Source organism: Mytilus edulis, chromosome 5 (genome assembly GCF_963676685.1).
Source record: "Mytilus edulis chromosome 5, xbMytEdul2.2, whole genome shotgun sequence".
Lineage (NCBI taxonomy): Eukaryota > Metazoa > Mollusca > Bivalvia > Mytilida > Mytilidae > Mytilus > Mytilus edulis.
In genome coordinates, this window is record NC_092348.1 from 81,501,643 (window position 1) to 81,522,691 (window position 21,049).

Consider the following 21,049-nt stretch of genomic DNA (forward strand, 5'->3'; position numbering starts at 1 on the left):
ATTAATTCATATGTTTTATAATTGATTTATTGATTCAATTGACATGAAAATTATAAAAGTGTAAATTAATATACCTCTTCCTACATTAAGAGAATCTTCTCGAAATCAATACCGCTTGCCCTTTTTTGAAAATGATTATTTAATGAATTAGACCAAAATGTTAGTTTTACCAAAAATACTTGTCTAATTCTTATTTTTTTCCCACATAACTAAATATCCGTAATTTATATTCCATTATGATGTCTAGTTTTTTTCATGGTATCAAAAGGACTTATGGTTGCATATGATTATAAATAAATGTTTGACAGTTCCAGCAACCTGTTTTTGAAACAGACATCTGCTATATTTGTTAGTATGTATACGTATATGTGTATTGAAACATCATTTAGTATATAGAAAGTTGGCAATTTTTAAAATTATAGCAATAAATAATTTATCTTTCGACGTAAAGCGTCTTCTGATTGGCTGACAGTGTTTTGTTTAGCAGCTAATAGACATAATTTTGTCATACGACCATGACGTCATTACTGTTTTTCATGATTTACCTCGGCTTAAAATGGAATTTGAATTAAATTATAAGGAATGACAGTAATATTTTTTCTGTCTATTCAAAAAACATAAAAATGTGGTGCACACATTAAAACAAACCGCTACGCAGGTTATTTCGAGTGCAAAAAGTAAAAACAAAAAAAATAGTGAACTCCGAGGAAAATTCAAAATAAATACTACATTCATTCCTTGAATATATTATCACAATCAATTCACAACATCTGTCAATTTAGTCTATTGTCTAAAACTGTAGAATAAAGTGTTGATTATTTCAGGAGTGTGTAATTAGAAAAACATACTAGTTACTACAATGCATAATGGCCAAGTGTTTTTTATCGACTACATTATATCTGGAAACCTTAGATCTGGTGTTATCTTCGTGATTAGTTAAGTAGAACCTTGCTTTTACACATATATGTCACGGATAAGGTACGTGATCTTGTAATAATGTCCAAACACATACATTTTGCCAGATAAGTTAAGAAGTCTATATCATATCATACCGGTTTTTTTTTTGTACGATGTAAAGTGTTCCTGCATAGCATTTTTTATTATTTTGTTTCATTAAACAACAGAAACTTTCATTATTTTCTAATAAGGTAAAAGGCGGTGTAAATTTTTCCTAAATCTCTTTAAAAGAGAGACGAAAGATACCAGAGGAAAATTCAAACATAAACTGACAACGCCATGATTAAAAATGAACAAAAAACAGACTAACAATAGTTCACACAACACAACATAGATAAAGAAATACTGAGCAACACGAACCCCATCAAAACTTAGGGTTACCTCACGTGCTCCAAAAGAATAGGCAGATCCTGCTGCATTTGTGTCACCTGTCGTGTTGTTCATGTTAGTACAAACTCGGTAATCAGTCTAATTCGGTAGTTACGACATAAGGAACATATCCGCTATCATTCGTAAAACGATCAACCCACATGGTTGGCGTTCGTAAATTAATGACGGGATGATTTGTTCAACACTTGGAATTCTTGGTTTAAAAGCTTCCTTGTAAGCAGCAATCCTCTGTCATTGACATGAAATACAAGCCCGGGAATATCGTATCTATTGGAAGATATAAACTCCGCATGCAGGCGCTGTTGGAATGTTTAAATAACATTGAGAATGAAAATGGGGAATATTTTAAAGAGAGAACAACCCCACCAAAGAGCAGCTGAAGACCACCAATGCAGTGAAGAAATCCTGCACCCGGAGTAGGATCTTAGCTGGCTTCTTAGTAAAATACGTACAAGTTCAGTGATTATGAACTTATACTAAGCTCCAAAACATATAAGTGAAATAAAATTAAAAAAACATACAAGACTAACAAGGGCCAGATGCTCATTGGGACGGGCGCAAAAATGCGGCGGGTTTAACATGTTTTGTGAGATCTCAATCCTCATTTTTTGTTATTTAAGCATTAGAAAATCCTTTCTCTTATCCCTCTGATCACTGGGCTATAACAGGGATCAAAACATTTCTAAGTTTACATAAAATGCCATGTAAAGCTATATTAACATTGACAAGTACAAAAAGGCAGGGGTAAATAATGCGACACACTGAACTACATTCAAATTATTACTAGTTTATGTACCTCATTTTTCACTGGATTCAAGGTATAAAAGTAAACAATGATAACAATGATATAAACATAATGTCTTTACATAATAGAATCATTTACACAATTGAGAATGGATATATGTATCTGTTCCGTTGTAGTATAGAAAACTTAGCAGACATAAGTTTTAACACACAGCTCTAGTGAGAATAAGAAACAACCAAAAACAGAATTAATATCCATTGTTATCCTTTGTTTTCTTTAGTATAGGCTTCAATGGTCTGACTTTCCTTTTTTCTTTTGCATCTCTATAAAACTTTATTGAAGACAGAAGCAATAGAATCTGTAATGAAAGATTAATTCTGGATTTTATAAATGAAGTGTCTGATAACAATGACTTTTTTTTCTATTTTAAGAAGGAATCAATAGGCGGCAATTAATGGCCCAGACATCAAATTCGTAAATTTTTATTCTTTAATTTTAGAAATTGTTTCAGAATAAAACGACATCACCTGACACTATCAAATTCCCTCTTAAAATCATCAAGGGTGAGTCATTAGTATTTTAAATACTACATTATCCGTATTTGGACTGATTTTATCCATCAGTTAAATTAGTAATAACTTGAATACGTACGATTATTTCATGCTTATTGCAATTACTCATTATTCGATTATAATGGATATTGAAAATCACGAATTCACATAAAAATCAGGAGTAATAAACCAATAAAGTGCTGCTATTTAATGTTCCAAAAGTCACTTTTTTTTTAAAATATCATATTTAATTTGACTATATATGTAAAAGAAAATAACACTTTCAAAATTTCAAGTCATAAAATCAATTAAGAAGATACAAGTCACGTCGCAAAAAAACAACACAACCTGAGGGATTAGGATAAACACCAAAAAAGATGGATTTTATAAATCATCACAAATACCAGTTTGCCAGACGAATATTAAAATCCTAGCATCATTGAACGAATTTTTCTTGTAAAAGATAAAAAGGCAATAATGTCTGACGTTTTATCTGGTAAAGTTTTTGGACTTTTGATTTCGGTATTGTTTTGTAATACGTTTCTACAATTAAAACTCAGTTTTCAACGTACCGTTCACATTTTGTCTTCTTTTTGTGTATCTATTTTTAATTACTCAGGTTTAACATTCAGTAGATCCTGTTTGCAATTATTTATTGTGTAAATTTCCATGAATACGCGGTAACGTACTACCATACCTACTTGTATAAGTATTTTTCGTCGATGTATCATTCACCTTCTTACACCACCTTTTCAGATTAATGTAGGATTTATCCCCTTTAACACTTGTTTTCCACATTTATATTTACATTTTAAAGTGCCAATCCAAAGCCAATCATGATAATTGCAAGTTATCAGACCACTTTGAACCCTTCGGTATAGACAAGAAACTAATCAAAGATACTAAAATAAGATCAATCACTTGAATGTGCAATGTAAATACTGGATATAGTACTTATGCATCTATCAAAAGTTACTGGAAAGTGCAATGAGAAGATACACATTTTTTGCCAATACATATATATATTTCTTGGTTGCACACTTAAAGACTTCGTTTATACTGTTAAAATTTGATATACCGATATCTAAAAGCACTCACCTGAAGAAGGAAAACATTGCCAATCACGACATAGGTATACATTGACTTCTCTAAAACTTTGTTCCAGATAACATCAAAACAACCCTGTAAGTACAATAGTACAGTGGTATATGTGTAAGTCTTTCAGAACATTAAATCTGTTTTGTTTACTCGGTTTTAGTTTGTTATCCGGATTTGTTTTATCTCAATCGATTTGTGACTTTGTGGTAGCGGTATACTACTGATGCCTTTTTCTTTTTGATGAGTTTTTTTCACCAAAATACGATACTCCAAACCAGTGGTTAAATCGTCTTTGCTACGATACGTTAACTAATTCGTTAAATTTAAACAATTCAAAGTCGCCGCTGTAGGATTACGCGTTATGCTTGTGTAACCCGATCTATTATCACATATTCAAGACTTGTTCTCAATTTTTATTTTTTATTCTATTTATCGTGTTTTCACTTTTTTCCAAGGCGGTTACATAATATATTTGTTGAATCGTAACTGCATCATTACTACGAACTAAAAGTTTCGACCAGCAAGTGTTCCAAATTATTCATTTCTGGGTTCGTTTATTTTGAGTATAATTTTCCTTGCTCGTCGACAATATTGAAAAATTATCTGTATTTTACAATTTAAGTCACAACTAGGTTAAGTTGCGAATTATAATGCAAATTGAAATTAACTTTTAATTAATGCACGATACGCATGTTTGAATTTAAACAAGTCTGATCAAATGAAAAAAATATACCAAAGGGCAATTGTGATTCGGTCATATTTATGTTTCTATCTTTGTTTATAGTTCTAAAACTTGTTTCTAAATTTTTGGGTGAACAATTCAGTTTTGATAACATAAAATGACGAATAAAAAATTTTGCGTATTTGCTTTAATTAAATATTTGTATTTAGAAATCTACACTCTGTAGATTATTTAACCAATTGAGGATTTGTTTAGCTGGGTATCATTGTTACTTATAAATGCATCACCTAGAATCGTTTCTTTTGTTGATTAGTACAATTAGTCAATGTTTAGACGAATTATATGTTAGCTTGATCATTATATTTTTTTTCAATATTTATTAGGAAAATGATAACCTCCGTATAGATATCTTTTGAAGCCTCTCTTGCACAACCAACATCATTATCTGCTCCACCTATGGGTATAGTCTTGCAGCATATTAAAGGAGCATCGATCATGGTGGAAATAGACCCTGGAGTCCTATCCCAAACAGTTGCCTCGTTCTGGAAATCTTTATATGTCTCAGTTCCGCAGCATTCATACTGTAAATTAATCATAACGTTTGATAGCGATATTGAAAGATTTTAGAGTTTAGGTTGATTAAACTTACAAGTATCGCAAAATAAGTTATTTCTATGATAATGTAAATTTAATGTTTGAAAAGTCAATTCGATTAGACTTTTTACATCTTCGGCAATTGTTGAGATCAATATCGAAGTGAAAACTAAATGATGTTCATATTAAATACGGAAACAATTGCCACTTCTAAGCACCGCTATTGAGCTTTTTCGTGACGGCCATTTTTTATTGGTGGAGGAAGCCGGATTGTCCAAAGAAAACCACCGACATCTGAAAGGTAAACTGGCAATCCCAATCAATTAAAATTGGAGTCAAGTGCACCCGCATGAGCGTGGTACGAACTCACAATCTCAGTGTTGAATAGATAGTGATTACAGTAGTGACTACTAATAACACCCGGTCAACGATGCCCCTTTTTTTAAATTTATTGTTACCCTTATAATTTCAAAATCAAGTATTTTTTTAATTTATAAACTTGCTTTATTTGAACATAAGATATTTCTAATTTTCTAAAAATACAAACGTAGTCCATAAGAAACATCCACCCTAGTGTCCTGTCATTGTTTCCCGCTAATCCTTGGAAGTCTGCTATTGTAAAGTCCATCTCTCTTTTAATTTGACCTTGAATCTTTAAAATAATAACACGCATGACATTTAATATTAAGTGTATTACACATGATGTATCTATGACAGTGACCCCTTGGATATCATCTTAATATTAGAATTTCAAAGTGTAGTACTGGTGAAACCTTTATTTAGGTCTAAAAGTAATAACACATACGTATATAACAACATTTATTTAGTGTTAACCTTTTGGTGAAATTGATATTAAGCCATGCGAAATAAATCAAAAGGACAAGGCTGGTCTTGTTTGAAATATATTAGAATAACGTATTTAATATCTGAGATTAAAGTAAGAATGATTTGGTGAATTGAAGTTTTAGTTTTATAAGTTTAAGATAACCCAGGGGCCAATTTATAAAAGACGTTTCGTCGATATAAAGAACGCCTTTTCTACAACTTCTGTAAAAGACAGACAAAAGAAACAAAAGGGAAATTCAAATTCAAAGGTTAAATACGAGTTGACAAGGTCATAGTTTAAAAATAGAAAAAGGACAAAAGGACAACAGTGTACAACACATATCATAGAAAACTTCAGACTGAGCAACACGAAAACAAACAAAAAATAGATAGTTTTATACCGAAAAAGTGGTCATTATGTGCCTTTCAAGCGAAATTAAATTCTTTGTATTAGTGATAAAATAAGTAAGAATATTTGATACCCACAATTCAAACCTAGACCAGAAAAAAACCACAAGCATACCAAAAGGTATTTAATTTTCCTTATAAGTACCCCCTTAATAAATATGCTTCTTACAAATAAGTATACAAACAATGGAACCCAGCTAGTGCTCGTGTGAATGTTAGAAGTCTGTCTGAAGCATTATCGTCAACATGGGATATGGTAATGGCACAATATATCGAAATTCTATTGATATAACGAACCAAAGGAACGTCATTTTTATTGATGTTCATTATCTCAAAGCCATAACGTCGTAGACATATGTTTGTTAATATAGAGGAAATAATGAGTTGTTTTTGATACTTGGTAGACGGTGAAAAGGTTCATATTTGTAGAAAATAAATAAGAAAGTAAATGGGTATGATTTATCTGCTTGACAATGTCTATATCTAATACGATATTGAGACTGGAATTTGACACAATAAGTGCGGGTTAATTATATGCATGTGTTATATATCTACGACGCTGTTGTTTCTATGACCAAGGCAAGACATAAATGAGGGTCGAAAGATACCAGGGGGACAGTTAAACTTCACATTTGCCACCATACGTACGTCATCGCAATCTCAAACAAGAATCAAGGGTTCATAAACGTAACCATAGCATGGCAATGTCCTCACACGCGGCAAGGTCTCATGTGGCTATTTGGTCGCTATAGTAATTCATAATGACCTGACTTATTACATTTTTAAAAACAAATGTATGGCAACGTGATTCTAATCATTTGTATCCTTTGATCAATTGAGGACAATAATTGTTGTTTAAGTTTAATTATTTACTGGGTGTTATCGGTTGTGCAGATTTTATTTATGAATGTCAATAATTATTCAGTCATTTGTTGCTCAAACCGGAGGATGTACATGTACACTTAGTCTAATACTTGATGAGTTGCATATGTGTATCAGATAATGAACATACAAAGAAAAGCATGAATTCAAATTATTAATTTTTTATAAGTTATATTCTGCAACAATTTTTAAATAGGGGAGAGTTGAAGGATACGTTTAGCCTGGGACTGATAAATTATCCATATTCGTAGCATGTAAATTATTAACCTCTCAATATACGAAAAAAAACTACAAAGACAGAAGTTACTCTATTATGACTTAATAACTATGTTTCAGACAATATAGCATTCAAATATCTGAGTGACTGTTTATACTCACAGTAATTGGTACTGTAAACATAAGTACTAGAATAAGAACTTCCACAAACATTATAATACTCTGCACTATGATATACTGAAATTGGAAATAAGATTTCATATTTCAACTTTGACGGAAAGAAGGTAAAAGCCAATAACAAAATATCAATTTAGCATTATTTTTTTTTAATTCTATTGAAAATGAACATATTGATACCTTATCTGTCAGATTTAGAGTTCTGATTCATACGAGTAAAACGAATCGGCCACAGGGGGTACCAGTTGGAATTCCGACTATCTATTGAAATATTAATCTACCAAACTCAACATATATATTGTCGATTAAAAACAGTCCAGCATTTTGTTAATATCATCTCCAATATAGTTTGTGATAAAATCAGTAAGGTTCTTCACAACAATAAATTTAGTATAACCCTAAACAAGTATTTTCAGTGGCAACATTTAAGATCAGGTTACTTGACAAGATGTTTTTAGTTTTGCACTAAAATGCAAAACATTTTAAATCTTTCAAAAATATATAACACATTATCTAAAAACATTAATATTGATGTATGAAAGTCTTATCTTTTTCGTACATTTAAGCCCCATTGGTGGCCTTTGGCTGTTCTCCCCTCTTTGGTCGGGTTGCTCTTTGATACATACCCCATTTCCATTCTCAATTTTATCGGAAGGTTGCTGTTTGGTAGATTGATGATCGGAATCAATCGATAAACGTGAACTCATAACACATTATTCTTTAAAACAGAATTGTATTGAGTTTGGTAAAGTGCAATTATTTTATTTCAATTATATAGAAATTATGACGACAACATACAACAAGTTTAGTAAGATGCTGTTGCAGATCCTAAATTATTTTAAAATGTGTGAGATTTCGGAAGAAGACGTGTATTGCCTGCCGTCTTCGACAAATCTAGCTGGAAAAAAAATGTTTTTGGTGTGAGAAATTCAAAAAATCACTTTTATTAAAAATTCAAATAGCGGGTTTGCATTTACAGATAATATCTTGCACTTACATTTTATAAGTTTGAAGAACAAAAAATGATTGAAATTGAAACTTGAAAGATTCTTTTCTTTCGAATTTATATTTTCTCATAAAATAAGATAAGTGATTTGGTTCTTGCTTTGTTAACCGTCGATGCATATCTTAATATTGTAAAGAGTTAAACCGGAATACTCACTATTAACAAGAAAATTCTAATTTTGTACCAAGCCCCACAACAACCACTGAATGACAGAACGAACATGCAAAGCGCCACACCTATCATCGAATGCGCAATCCATCCACCAAGGAGCTGGGTAAAACTAAATCTATCAATGTTGTCCACATCACCAATGCCAGTCGTTGTTATCAAATCACGGATATTATCTTTTGTCTTGGTTTCTAATGCCTCGATAAAGTCCAACTTTGCTCCAGTATGGAACAGGATTCCAAATACCAGTAAAACAATACTTCCGAACTGTGAGAAAACAAATGTTATAAAGGGAAATCAAATAAAGCAGTCCTATTACATTTGGTCATTAGGGCCAAGTATTTGTAAAATGACCAAAAAAAACAACGGCGTTGATTAAATGTTACTATGTATGAAGAGTTGATACCTTCTATTTTTAATTTTGTTGTTACAAATGCAGTTTTTTTTTCAAATAGCAGGGAAAACGGATATTTTCGTCCATCATCGTGGTCCTTTTATAATAAGATACTTCGCAAAGTTAAATCCCCATGATGTGAAAACATCAAACATCAAACGACGGAGCAGAGGGTATGTTACTGCTAAGAAATTGGAAATTTATAATTTGGAAATAAAAATCAACCCGTTTGTCACAGTGTTGAATTAAGGTCGTCCATCTGTGTCAATACTGCAAAAAAGATCAAGGTATGAGGCAGTCCTTCTTGTTTCAGAAGTTTCCTTAATTCAAGTTCACTGAGATATATGAGATGCAAGTACTGACTTTGATATGGGTTATGCAGTGATAGGACATGATTGATATATGCTAGTGTCTGAAATCAAATTCAAGAATTTTGCAAGTTGCTTTTTCTTTTTGTCTTTGTCTATGGAAGGTTCGGAATGAATTCTGTTTCATACGAGTACAAAAACTAATTGGCCACAAGTGTGTATAATTAGTACCCGAGGGAATATCGACTGTCTATTGAAATGTCAATCCTCCAAACTCAGTCCAGCATTTTTTAATTTTTTTTTTTGTATCCCCATTTTTATAGAAAAAGCTCTGTCTGATGAGATGGTGAAGTCGATCTTTCAATTGAGAATGGGGAATAGAAGTGTAAAGCGTGGAAATATCAAAGGTCTTAATGATAGATACCAGCAAGTACTAATAATTGTACAGTAATTATACATATTATGGTGGCTCGCGGGTCTAAATCAATTTTTTATTTAATACTAGAACACACCCGTTAAAAGGTTAATTATAATTCATCTCGCTTTGTATGATGTGGAGAGGTGTAAATAGCCAAATTTAGGCCTAATTTCATTTTTACTAAGTTCTATACATATGAATCTTATTGCAGAGAAATAAAAAAAAATCGAAGTTTTACGCTTCCAAAATTTGAAAATTTGAAAAAGAGGATTTTTTCATCCTCTCATGATACTAACCTTTTTACAACTTAAGAACCTCATCTAAACGAACAACCCCAGTCATCGGATTTTTTTTAATACTTTGTGGTCTTATTGATAGTATTTGCCCATCAAGAAAATTCTGTCTGAGGAAATATATACAGATGATCCACCATAAATAGCGTACCCCGAATAGACAACGTTGAAAACGTATGAAAATCGTCCAGTAGACAAACTTGCAAGACATTTCATTTCTTTGAAAACGAAGTCGTTTTGACTACGCAAATTATTAAAAACTATGTAGCTGTTTTGCAAAGTTAAAGCACAATTACGGAAAGCACTATGTAGCATTCAAGTAATCTAATTTTTCAATGAATAACGTCGCAAATGCCAATTTATTTGTAAAAAGCGGCAAAATCCGACATTGGACATCTTGCAAGACATTTGCCAGAAGCCGTTGCATTTTTATATGAAGTGTGAGTGCTGCAAAAATTCGATTCTGATATGGTCTATGTATGTCCTTTTGTGAGCATAATTTACACAAACGAAATAGCATATAATCTGATATTTTAAAACCTATAAATTTTGATAACTTAACATTTTCCAAAATCTGACCATAATGACCACTATTTCATTTTACCAAAAAATAGCGTTGATCGTTACAGGAACGCATATTCAGTAATACTTTAATACTTTAAATATAAAGCATATCATTCATTCGAATTTTCGTGGATATAACACTGCTTTGAAGAACACAAACACCCCTGCTAAAGTTATTATTGGTATAGTCTGTTACGTCTGACACGCATATTTTTGACGTTTTGTCAATATGTTGTCCTTATTTTAGACTATAGTAAAGAATGATAAAACAATTTGCACTTTTTTCGAAATAGTATTTACCTGTCTAGTCTATGGATATAAGTTTTATATATCTTAGCTGTTATGATTTTATAGAAAAGCTGTTTAGTAGTGTGGACTTGTTGAATACACAGTATTGAGGCAATAAAGTGCGTAACGTCTATATAAGTTATAAATAAAGTTGAATTCTTTGCTTCGCTGTTTTACGTCATGCCCACTAACAAATTGAAAACTGTACCTATACGCCTTATTTTAGAATTCGTATTGTTATCTTAGAAAATACAACAATAGGTAACAATTTGACAATTTAGTAGTGTCAACCCCGTTTATATAGCATATTGATCCTGAATACAACGTTTGGTGGTGCGCCTGTCAGATGCGGAACGTACAGATAAGGTTATAGGTAACAGGTGAATATACTATTGGTATCGGTAGCGGACTCGACCCGGAACTTCTTAATTATTGGCAATATTAATTACGTGGAAAACAAAAGGGCCTGGAGTGGTGTAATTTTTAATCTACACCTTTGTACATTATTAGTTGAATTCTGTGATTCGTCGTTTTTACGTGATGACGGCTGACAAATTGGACCTCGTAATTTTAGTATTATAGATAGGATTTCTCTATATTTTTATATAAATGAACTTTATCTTATAGTTAATAGAAAAATAAAATTTAAAAAATGGGGTCACCGTTCATTTGCGCTCACAATCTGCCTTCGAAAGAAGCATACATTTTTTTAAAGTTGCTTTTTTCTGTTAAACTAATAGGAGAAATAAAGGTAATATCGAAATAAAAAAAGAAATTTATTACAGAAATCGCTCAAATTTTACAATAGTTTAGTGTAAGTACAGCTTATTTGGAAATTATAATAAAAAATATAGGTCACCGATGAGTTAAAATGGCATTTTTTAACCAAAGGGAGATAATTTGGAACTTTTTCAATGATACATACATTTTAAAGTTATCTGGGGCCAACACGAATTGATTTTTTGAATGATTTTTGTACCATATGATAAAATAACAACTACTAAAGGTACATGTAATAAATAAAATTTGTAATGAAAAACAAATGTTTAATTTTTTTCTGAAATTTTTATACTCTCGAGCCTCCTTAAGTCATGTTATAATTTTTCAAAAACGAAATCAACGTTGGTACAATATGAGAAAAACTCTTACTCCTTAGAAAATATTATATCAAATCATTTAAATCCTGAAACTTCTAGTTATTTCCAACTAAAGGTAAACCTTATTGCTCTTTAATGTGACAAACCCTTTTCCGCACATCTTTAAATTTAAATTGAGTGTCTAGACATTTTGTCAGACTTTACTTGTTTTTGTTTTTCTTAAGTTGAACAGAGCTCTTAAAGGTCAATGTGTTTGTTTAATCATTTTTAACAATCATTCACAAACATATATTTTTAATGATGGTGATTTTAACAAGTCTATACAAAAAAGCAGGATACATGCTGTTGTAAATTTGCAAAAACCAATCTCGACCGGTTTTTATGAATGAGTTCCACGACCTCATGCACACTCAATATAAAGAGCGTTTTCAAGTTTGTTTTTTCTGTTTCTGTATGGGTTGTTTTTTTCTCCTCATAAGGCCTTTATCACTTTGTCAACAGTCAATATAAATGTCTATACGAATTATGTCAAAATTCATAATACCTATCCTGATAATAATAAAATTTGTAGTTGTATAGTAATTATGCATATTAAGTCATGTTTTAAGTTATCATAAACGAAATCAGTATAAGTACAAATATGATAAAACTCTTATTCCTTAAATAACATATAATCGAATCATATGATTCCTGAAACTTCCAGTTATGTCTAACCAAAGGTAACCTTATTGCACTTTAATTTGACAAACCCTTTTCCGCACATCTTTAAATGCAAATTGAGTGTCTTGACATTTTGTCAGACTACTTGTTTGGTTTTCTTTAATTTGAAAGGATCTCTCAAAAGTCAATGTGTTTGTTTTATCATTTTGTACAATCATTCACAAACATCTATTCGTTCTTAGTATGGTGAGTTACAAAAAAACCAGATACATATATCCATGCTGTTATCGTCAATATTAAAAACAGTATTTATGAATGAGTTCTACGACCTAATGCACACTTAATTTAAAACGTGTTATCAAGTTCTTTTTTTTCAGTTTTTTTCAGTTTTTATTTGTTCAATTTTTCTCCTCAGAAATGAAAACAGCTGTAGTATACATCTGTTAAAAAGTCATTAATCGATTGAGAGAAAACAAAAAAGGCTTTTTTTTATCAATATGTGACCTTTTATAAATGTTTTTCCTTACTATTGACGGATATATCGTACAAATACAATTGGTACCATAGTTTTCGTATTATCAATAATATTAATGTAGTTTTTCTTTATGTTTCATACTAAATTGAAATACTCACCAGTAAAATGAAATTTAAAGCAACAATGAAAAATTTCAGTCCCTTTGTAAACGAATCCATCTTTGTAGTTTTTCTTTTTTCTAAAAAGGAAGATAGCTCAGCTTTTCATGTTTTCATCTGAAAAAAAAAAAAAAAAAAAGTACTTTTTTATTATTTCAAACTTTGACAACAACTTTTCATCCTTTGTGGAATATGGGGTATCCTTTTAAGAACGTTCGCTATTCTGTTGTAAGGTGACAAGATTTTTAAGGACGTTCGCTACTCTGTTGTAAGGTGACAAGCTTGTTTAAGAACGTTCGCTACTCTGTTGTAAGGTGACAAGCTTTTAAAAGACTGTTTCCACTCATAGTGGATGTGTTCCCCGTTTTAGTTTGTAACCCTGATTTGTTTTCTCTCAATCATTTGGTGACATTTTGAACAGGTACTGTTGCCTTTATTTATTAATTGATAGTATATGAATAAAAGAACAAAAAGAGAAAGTAGAACAACATGAAGGCTCCGTGTGCGTGTCTTCGGAATTTGTCATTGCAAATTTGGCAGGAAATAAATATCTCTAGATTATCCATACACTTAACGTAAACACTCTTTTTCTCTCAAACATTATAAAAAAATAAGGATTTGATAATATTTTCAAATCTGTTTTTTTTTAAATAGGGGTAAGCAGGAAATTCAAATTACTGGAATTGCATGGATTAAACCCCAGGATGCTGAATATTTAGCAAAACTTTGAAAAAAGATAAGCGAACATCCTAAAATACAGTGTTTAGTTCTACATGATACAGTGTTTAGTTCTACATGATACAGTGTGTAGTTCTACATGATACAGTGTTTAGTTCTACATGATACAGTGTTTAGTTCTACATTATACAGTGTTTATGAATGTGTTGGTCAGGACCCTGTATATTAAAGAAAAAAACTTTAATCATATTTCAACGTATATACAAGAAATTAAAAAATTACCATAGTCTATGTAATCTTATTTCAGGTATTGCATTGTCGCTTAAAAGTTTTGAGGCATGAAGGGAATGGCAACCTACATATTTAATATATTTTTGTGAAAGATCGTCATACTTCCAGATTCCAGAGGTTCTTAGTTTGTAATATACTATACGTAAAATCAACTACATCTGAAACATATCAGTTGGTCAAGCATTGAGTATTCTTATTGGCGTTGAAACAAACCAGTTGCTCCGGCAAAGACTCATTTCATTTGCGAGATGTCCATCGAGACAACCGAGCAGCTGCATCGGTAAAGATATTTTGTACATTTAATAACACAAATACTATTTTTAATCTTCTAACTTATACCCCAGAATCTAGATAGTTTTAGTGTTGGAGAAGGATCTGATTACCCTTCCGGAGCACCATATTACATCCGAATTTTTTATTGGGTTCGTGTTGATCAGTTTATAGCTTTGTTTTCTATTTTGTGCTTTGCGTATTATTGTTTGTATGGTATTCATTTTCTATTTTAGTCATAGCGTTGTCAGTTTATTTACAACTTTTGTTGAATGAGTTTGAATGTCCATTTTGCCATTCTCTGTTGTATAATTTACACTCATCGAGAAGAGCTTCAAAAATATTTTATTCAAAATTGAATAGAGCGCGTTAATCCTTGTAAATATGAGAGTGTTATCATCAGAGATGATATTGATGATATTGACGAAGTCTATGGATTTCTTCAATACGATTAATATGTAACTTGCGCAGATATTATCTGAAAAAGGCATAAGCCATAGTCTTAAGTAAAACAAAGAAAGTGGCTGGAACATAAATACATTTATATATATTACTTTCGACATGTTAACCATTTTGTAGTGACACATTTTCAATATTTCTTTTTAATATTTAATAATATTTTATTAATTATTTTTAATATTTAAGAAAAAGAACACAAGCTTGCCACTGCCAGTCTTACTTTTTTTAATATAAGGATATTTAAAACAATTTAGAACCAGTGTATAGTACATACATTAATTCTTGATCTTGTTAATGTATACTAGCAATCAATATTGGCATAAAGATTTACAAAAGATTAAATTCCTATTGTTGCTTTTTCATGCCGTCAGAGCCATCAGGTCATCCGATGAAGTTGGTGTAGAGGGATATCTTATCATCAATTTCAACACATTCATAAAGCGAAATCAAAGATTGCTTATGACAGTCATGCATTTCAGCTGATAAAGAAACTTCATGAAAATGTTTTCATGAAGGACCCTTTGAAAATTAGGAATGGTTTTTTTATATAAATTAAGTCAAGTCAGTGGTTCCAAAAGAGCCGGTAATGTAAACAGACAAACGACAGATGGACGGACACAGAAGCTAGTGGTGACCACAGTCTACATGGAACTATGGGTTTAAAGTTTTAAGAAGTAAGATTATAATTTTTGATTTCCCATGAATGTCTCTAGACAATCATACGCCATCCTCTTATTTTTATATGTATAGTAAGTGTTGTACAGACTATATGTATGAATTGTCCAAATAAAATTTCAATTCGGTGGTCGGCATCTCCTTTCATATTCATTTCATTTGAAATTTTTTACACTTCGGTTAACCACTCATATGAACAAATTCTCAACCAAATACCAGTTATCCAAGGAGAGGACATTCTTTTCGTAACCAATTACTATTCACAATTAATCTTTTTTTCAATATTTACAACAGTTGCTTTTACATTTGATTGGTTTATAATATAGGGTTATAGGATACAAAGTGAGCATGGAATAAAGTTGACGGCAAAAGATTAAATAACACCTGCAACAAAAGTAAAACGACACAACGACAAACGAAATTAATAGTCCTCAAAACTACAGATCTACACCAATACAAAGAATATACAATAGTGGTTAGGAATAAGTCAATAGTTCCTTGAAAGCATTGACCAACTTTTACGGATAGCATGATAGGAGTCTAAAGCCCCTTTAATAGTGTCACCTGGGGTATCTATTTATATGTGATGTTGCTTCGTAGAAATGAATACAACTTGAATCTGAATATGAGTAATTAAGTCTGAAAGCTAAATAAGTAAATGTAAAGACAATCTTCAATTTCCAGTGTGTATAAAATATGAGTATGTGGTGTAATTTGCAGTGGGACGAACTGTATGTTGAATTTATTCGTGGCATGATTGACAATGCCGTATGTTGATAAGTTTAATTGGGTTTTTGCGGTTGCTTGTCTATTGGTGTGTACCGTATCTCGTTTAATTCATATAGTAAAAGGAGGTCCCTATAATTGTCTATGTCATTTATTCACAGTAAAACATAATATAACTGCTGTATATATATGTAATTGAAATATTTTCAACCAAGAAGGTAAAAATAATATCTAATAACATAAATGACGGTATCAATAGTTTAACAGTTTAACAGTTTGAGATATATATAGAATTGTATTTTAAAGATATATTGAGTGCAGTCAAGATCCATGAACCATTGCCAATTCACTTATTATTTCTATATATGTTTTTCGTGAAAAAAGGTTAATGAAAACAATAATAAACAAATTAACATACCATCAGATCATCTCCCCTTACAGTGTAGTTATGGTCTAAGGATTATTTTATGTTATAATATAGAATATAAAACAATGCTCTTTAACAATAGAGATTTGATGTAGCGCCAATGGATTTTAATGATAACATGTTAATTGAAATAATTAAAATAGTCAACATCGATTAAATGTCTGTGGCAATTGTTTAATCAAAGTATAATATTTAAATTACAATAGCAGTACTTTAAATACGCACTAGTAGGTTACATGCATAGTCTTCGTCTCTCCCACTCTATCCCTCTATTTCTTTCTCTCTGAATTTCTCTTTTTTTATTGCAGCTCAATTTTTTCACAAATAATCAATGGTTTTCTGTTTGAACTATGTGAATACGAAGAAAAAAGAATGTGAGTGATCATTTTACATTTTTTTGTAGCTAATTTATATCAACCTGTATTTTACGCATAGTTATCTATTCTGAAGTTTACTATTCACGCGTAACTATATAATTTGATGATTCCAATACCTGTTATATAGTGTAATTCTTAATAAAAAAAAAAACATCTTTTTTAATACAGCGCACCGCGACGGAGACAATAAAATACCCTATTGCAATGGCAGGCCGGATTTGTATAAAGCATTATATGAAAAAAAGTAAAATCACAAAAATACTGAACTTCGAGGGAAATTCAAAACGGAAAGGTCCTTATCAAATCTCAAAATCAAAGCAAAGACACTAAACGAATGGATAACAACTGTCATGTTCCTGACTTGGTACAGGCATTTTCAAATGTAGAAATGAAAACGGAAGTAGCAAAATTATCAACTATGAAACTCAGCGCTGAATAGAATTGGATGCCAATTGTATGTGTATTCTTCTATTATTTGTTTTGATTTTGTTTGAACTAGGATCTTGTTATTTTTGTATTCTTTTATTCATTAAATATAATGATACAATTAAAAGATATCATTGTGCAATAAACATTTTGAGAAGATTTAACATCCTTCTCTTTCGCTGAACTTATATTGATATGCATCTTCCTTCGTGGTCTATTATTTTGCATGCATGCTATGTATTTAAATGTTAAAATGTATCACTAATATATATTTATGTCTAATGTGACCAGTGTTATAAATGTATATCAAATCTGAGAATACCAAATACAGACAGCCACTTATATCAGGACACACCTTGCTCGGTTTTTTGGAGGCAATAGTAACAAGGAAAAAGATTCCAATCAAAATGTCATTTATTAAAAACGACGATCAAAATTATTTACAACAACAGGGGAGTTAATCTTACAAATGGTAACATTTAAATGCCCCTGATTTAACTCCCCTGATAAAAAGCCAGCCTACAAAAAAGGTGGCGTACAAAAAAGGCCGTGTACAAATAAAAAGCCAGCCTACAAAAAGGTGGCGTACAAAAAAGGCCATACAAAAAAGACAAATAAATTAAAATAGGCCACTAACAAAAGGTGGCGTATAAAAAAAAACATAACCACGATCAACAAAGTGGTAAAATATCATATTAATAAAGAAAATAAATTTTAAAACAAATTATAAAACCCACCTCGTTTATACAAGGTGGTAAGTTATTGGGGTAGGTGGTGGGATCAAAAATTGTCCAGAGAAATTTTTGCGAACTTTCTTGTCGCAGATAAATTTTTACGTCATAACATATCTGTTATTTGATTGGTTGGCTAAATATAAAAATTAGATAATTCTATAATATACACTTAGTTCAAATTGACTGTTTAATTCAAATAGAAATTGTCCACATAGACATAAATGAATTGATAAAATAAATTAGATTTTATGTCTAATGTGACCAGTGTTATAAATGTATATCAAAACTGAGAATACCAATTACAGACAGCCACTAATATCAGGACACACCTTGCTCGGTTTTTTGGAGGCAATAGTAACAAAGAAAAAGATTCCAATCAAAATGTCATTTATTAAAAACGACGATCAAAATTATTTACAACAACAGGGGAGTTAATCTTACAAATGGAAACATTTAAATGCCCCTGGTTTAACTCCACTGATAAAAAGCCAGCCTACAAAAAAAGTGGCGTACAAAAAAGGCCAAAGCGAATTCAGCATTACCTTAAAGATGAATGAGCCCACGCCGTCCAAGATGTGTCTTGAGTTCTAAAATATTATTTTAACTTTTGAAATCAGACCACAACCAATTGACACATATACTCACATATAACTTTAACAATATACTTCACAAATAACTATAAAAAATACTACACATATAAGTTTTTGTAACTATTAAATAACAATAAAGGAAATGTTACATCAAACTAACATGACTTTGACCATTGTAAGTCTTTATGAGCAGGCAAATTCTGGCCTCAACAGTCTGTATGACATATATCTTATATCTGTATATATAATACTATATTGCACGTTAGGCTTAATAAACCTTGAATGTACATGATGTATGTTCACATGAGGAATTGAACATTAATAGTATCACTTTCGAGCCGCCAGCACACACTCAATGAGTTTGATTCGAAATGCATACATGTATGAATGAAATAAAATATAACAATACATGAACATGATTAAAATATTGATAACTCACAGGTCTATTAATACATTAAAATGAATACACCTACTTGTAGAATTTCGAGCAGGCAAATCCTGACCTCAAAGTCAATACCATTTCTTAACAATATACTATCTTAAATGGTTTCTTTAGACAATAACTGATCATGAAAATAATCAAAATGGCGACTAGGCATATCCTAACATCACCTTCTGACTTAATATTTGACTAGTGAACATCAGCACATTACATGCGAATAGATTCAATTCTAATATATCTTTGCAAAGCATTTGAATTCCAGCGACCCAACTTTTGAATTAATTGCTCAGAATAGCCTAGGCTGGCAGCATTAGTTGCTGCACCTATACGAAAGCTATGTCCCTTGTATTGAGTAGGATTTAAACCTATAAAAATAATTAACTTTTTCATCTGTTCTGCCACTAATATATATTATGAATTGTATTACTTGAAGAATTGAGAAAAAAGAAATATGTTATTGAAACGTTTTAAATAACCCTTGATATTATAATATACAAAGAAACCAGGTTACTAATACTTTAAAGTAACAAAACTGCATTCGTCATTCCAACAATAATTTTACTAGTTTCTACCGTTTTGTCGGCTGTTAATGTTTGAATGATCATTGCTAAGCATCAAGTGGTAAATTTTTCAGGGTTTGGACACCGTTTGTTTTTAGTTTGACAAGCTATAATATAGAGAAAATATCATATGGAATTTTCAATATCGCATCCGTATCAACCCGAAACACCAATATAATCCCTCGAGCAGAGCTCTTGGGATTATATTGGTGTCTCGGGTTGATACGGTGTGTGATATTGAAAAAGCCATCTCATATACCCTTTATTATATACATATACCTCAAGTAGATGTTTTTTATGTGACATGGCGTCATACAGATAAGGTTTGAAATGACGTCATACAGATTATAGTTTTGACATAACGTCATACATATCAGGGTTTTGATAAAGCCTTTGCAACAGTGACTGCAATCGATGACGTGACGTCATACAGATTAAAGGTGTGATAAAGCTTTTGCAACCTTGCTGATATCGATATCAACACGGGTGGCTGATACAGCACGCTTGCCATTGATTGTATTACACATACAATGTATCTGTATTTACTACTAAGTATATAATAACACATAAATATGCGATATATATACCTCTACTTGCATTATATCTCGTTAAAGGCTGGTTATTTACAGGTCACAAGTCGAATTCATTAAACAATTGAAAAAATGCACATAAATAACTTTTTCAATAACTATTAGAAAATATTATATATTAAATTCAAATTAAATCAAAAATTATGAAAATGTTTTCTTTGGTGAGATTGGATACATGCTAATGTAACTTTTGTAGAATAAATAGAATTGGTTTTAAAATATGTTAATTAGGAAAGATATCTTCAGTTTCCATTCTTTGCTTTCACCATTATTTTATTTTCATAGAAATATGTCGACCTCTTTTGAATGAACTGACGACTTTCTCACACAGCAAACAAGTTCTAACAGTCGTATCCCTCTAGCTTTTGCAAATATTTCTTTAAAGGTTTTTCTATAACGTTTGATGAAACAAAAATACAACAGGGGGCTGGAAACACAGTTTATAAAAGT

At 31.1% G+C, this 21,049-nt stretch overlaps 1 protein-coding gene across 1 annotated transcript; it reads right to left on the bottom strand.

Moving 5' to 3' along the window:
- Positions 1–2,040: 2,040 nt before the first annotated feature.
- LOC139524572 (tetraspanin-36-like) lies at positions 2,041–13,478 on the bottom strand. Its single transcript, XM_071319426.1, has 7 exons — positions 13,355–13,478; positions 8,688–8,966; positions 7,511–7,585; positions 5,565–5,669; positions 4,819–5,004; positions 3,742–3,825; positions 2,041–2,450 (listed from the first exon to the last, which is right to left on the bottom strand). Exons 1-7 carry the CDS (start codon positions 13,412–13,414, stop codon positions 2,340–2,342), a joined length of 900 nt encoding a protein of 299 aa, XP_071175527.1. The 5' UTR covers positions 13,415–13,478; the 3' UTR covers positions 2,041–2,339.
- Between the last annotated feature and the right edge of the window lie 7,571 nt (positions 13,479–21,049).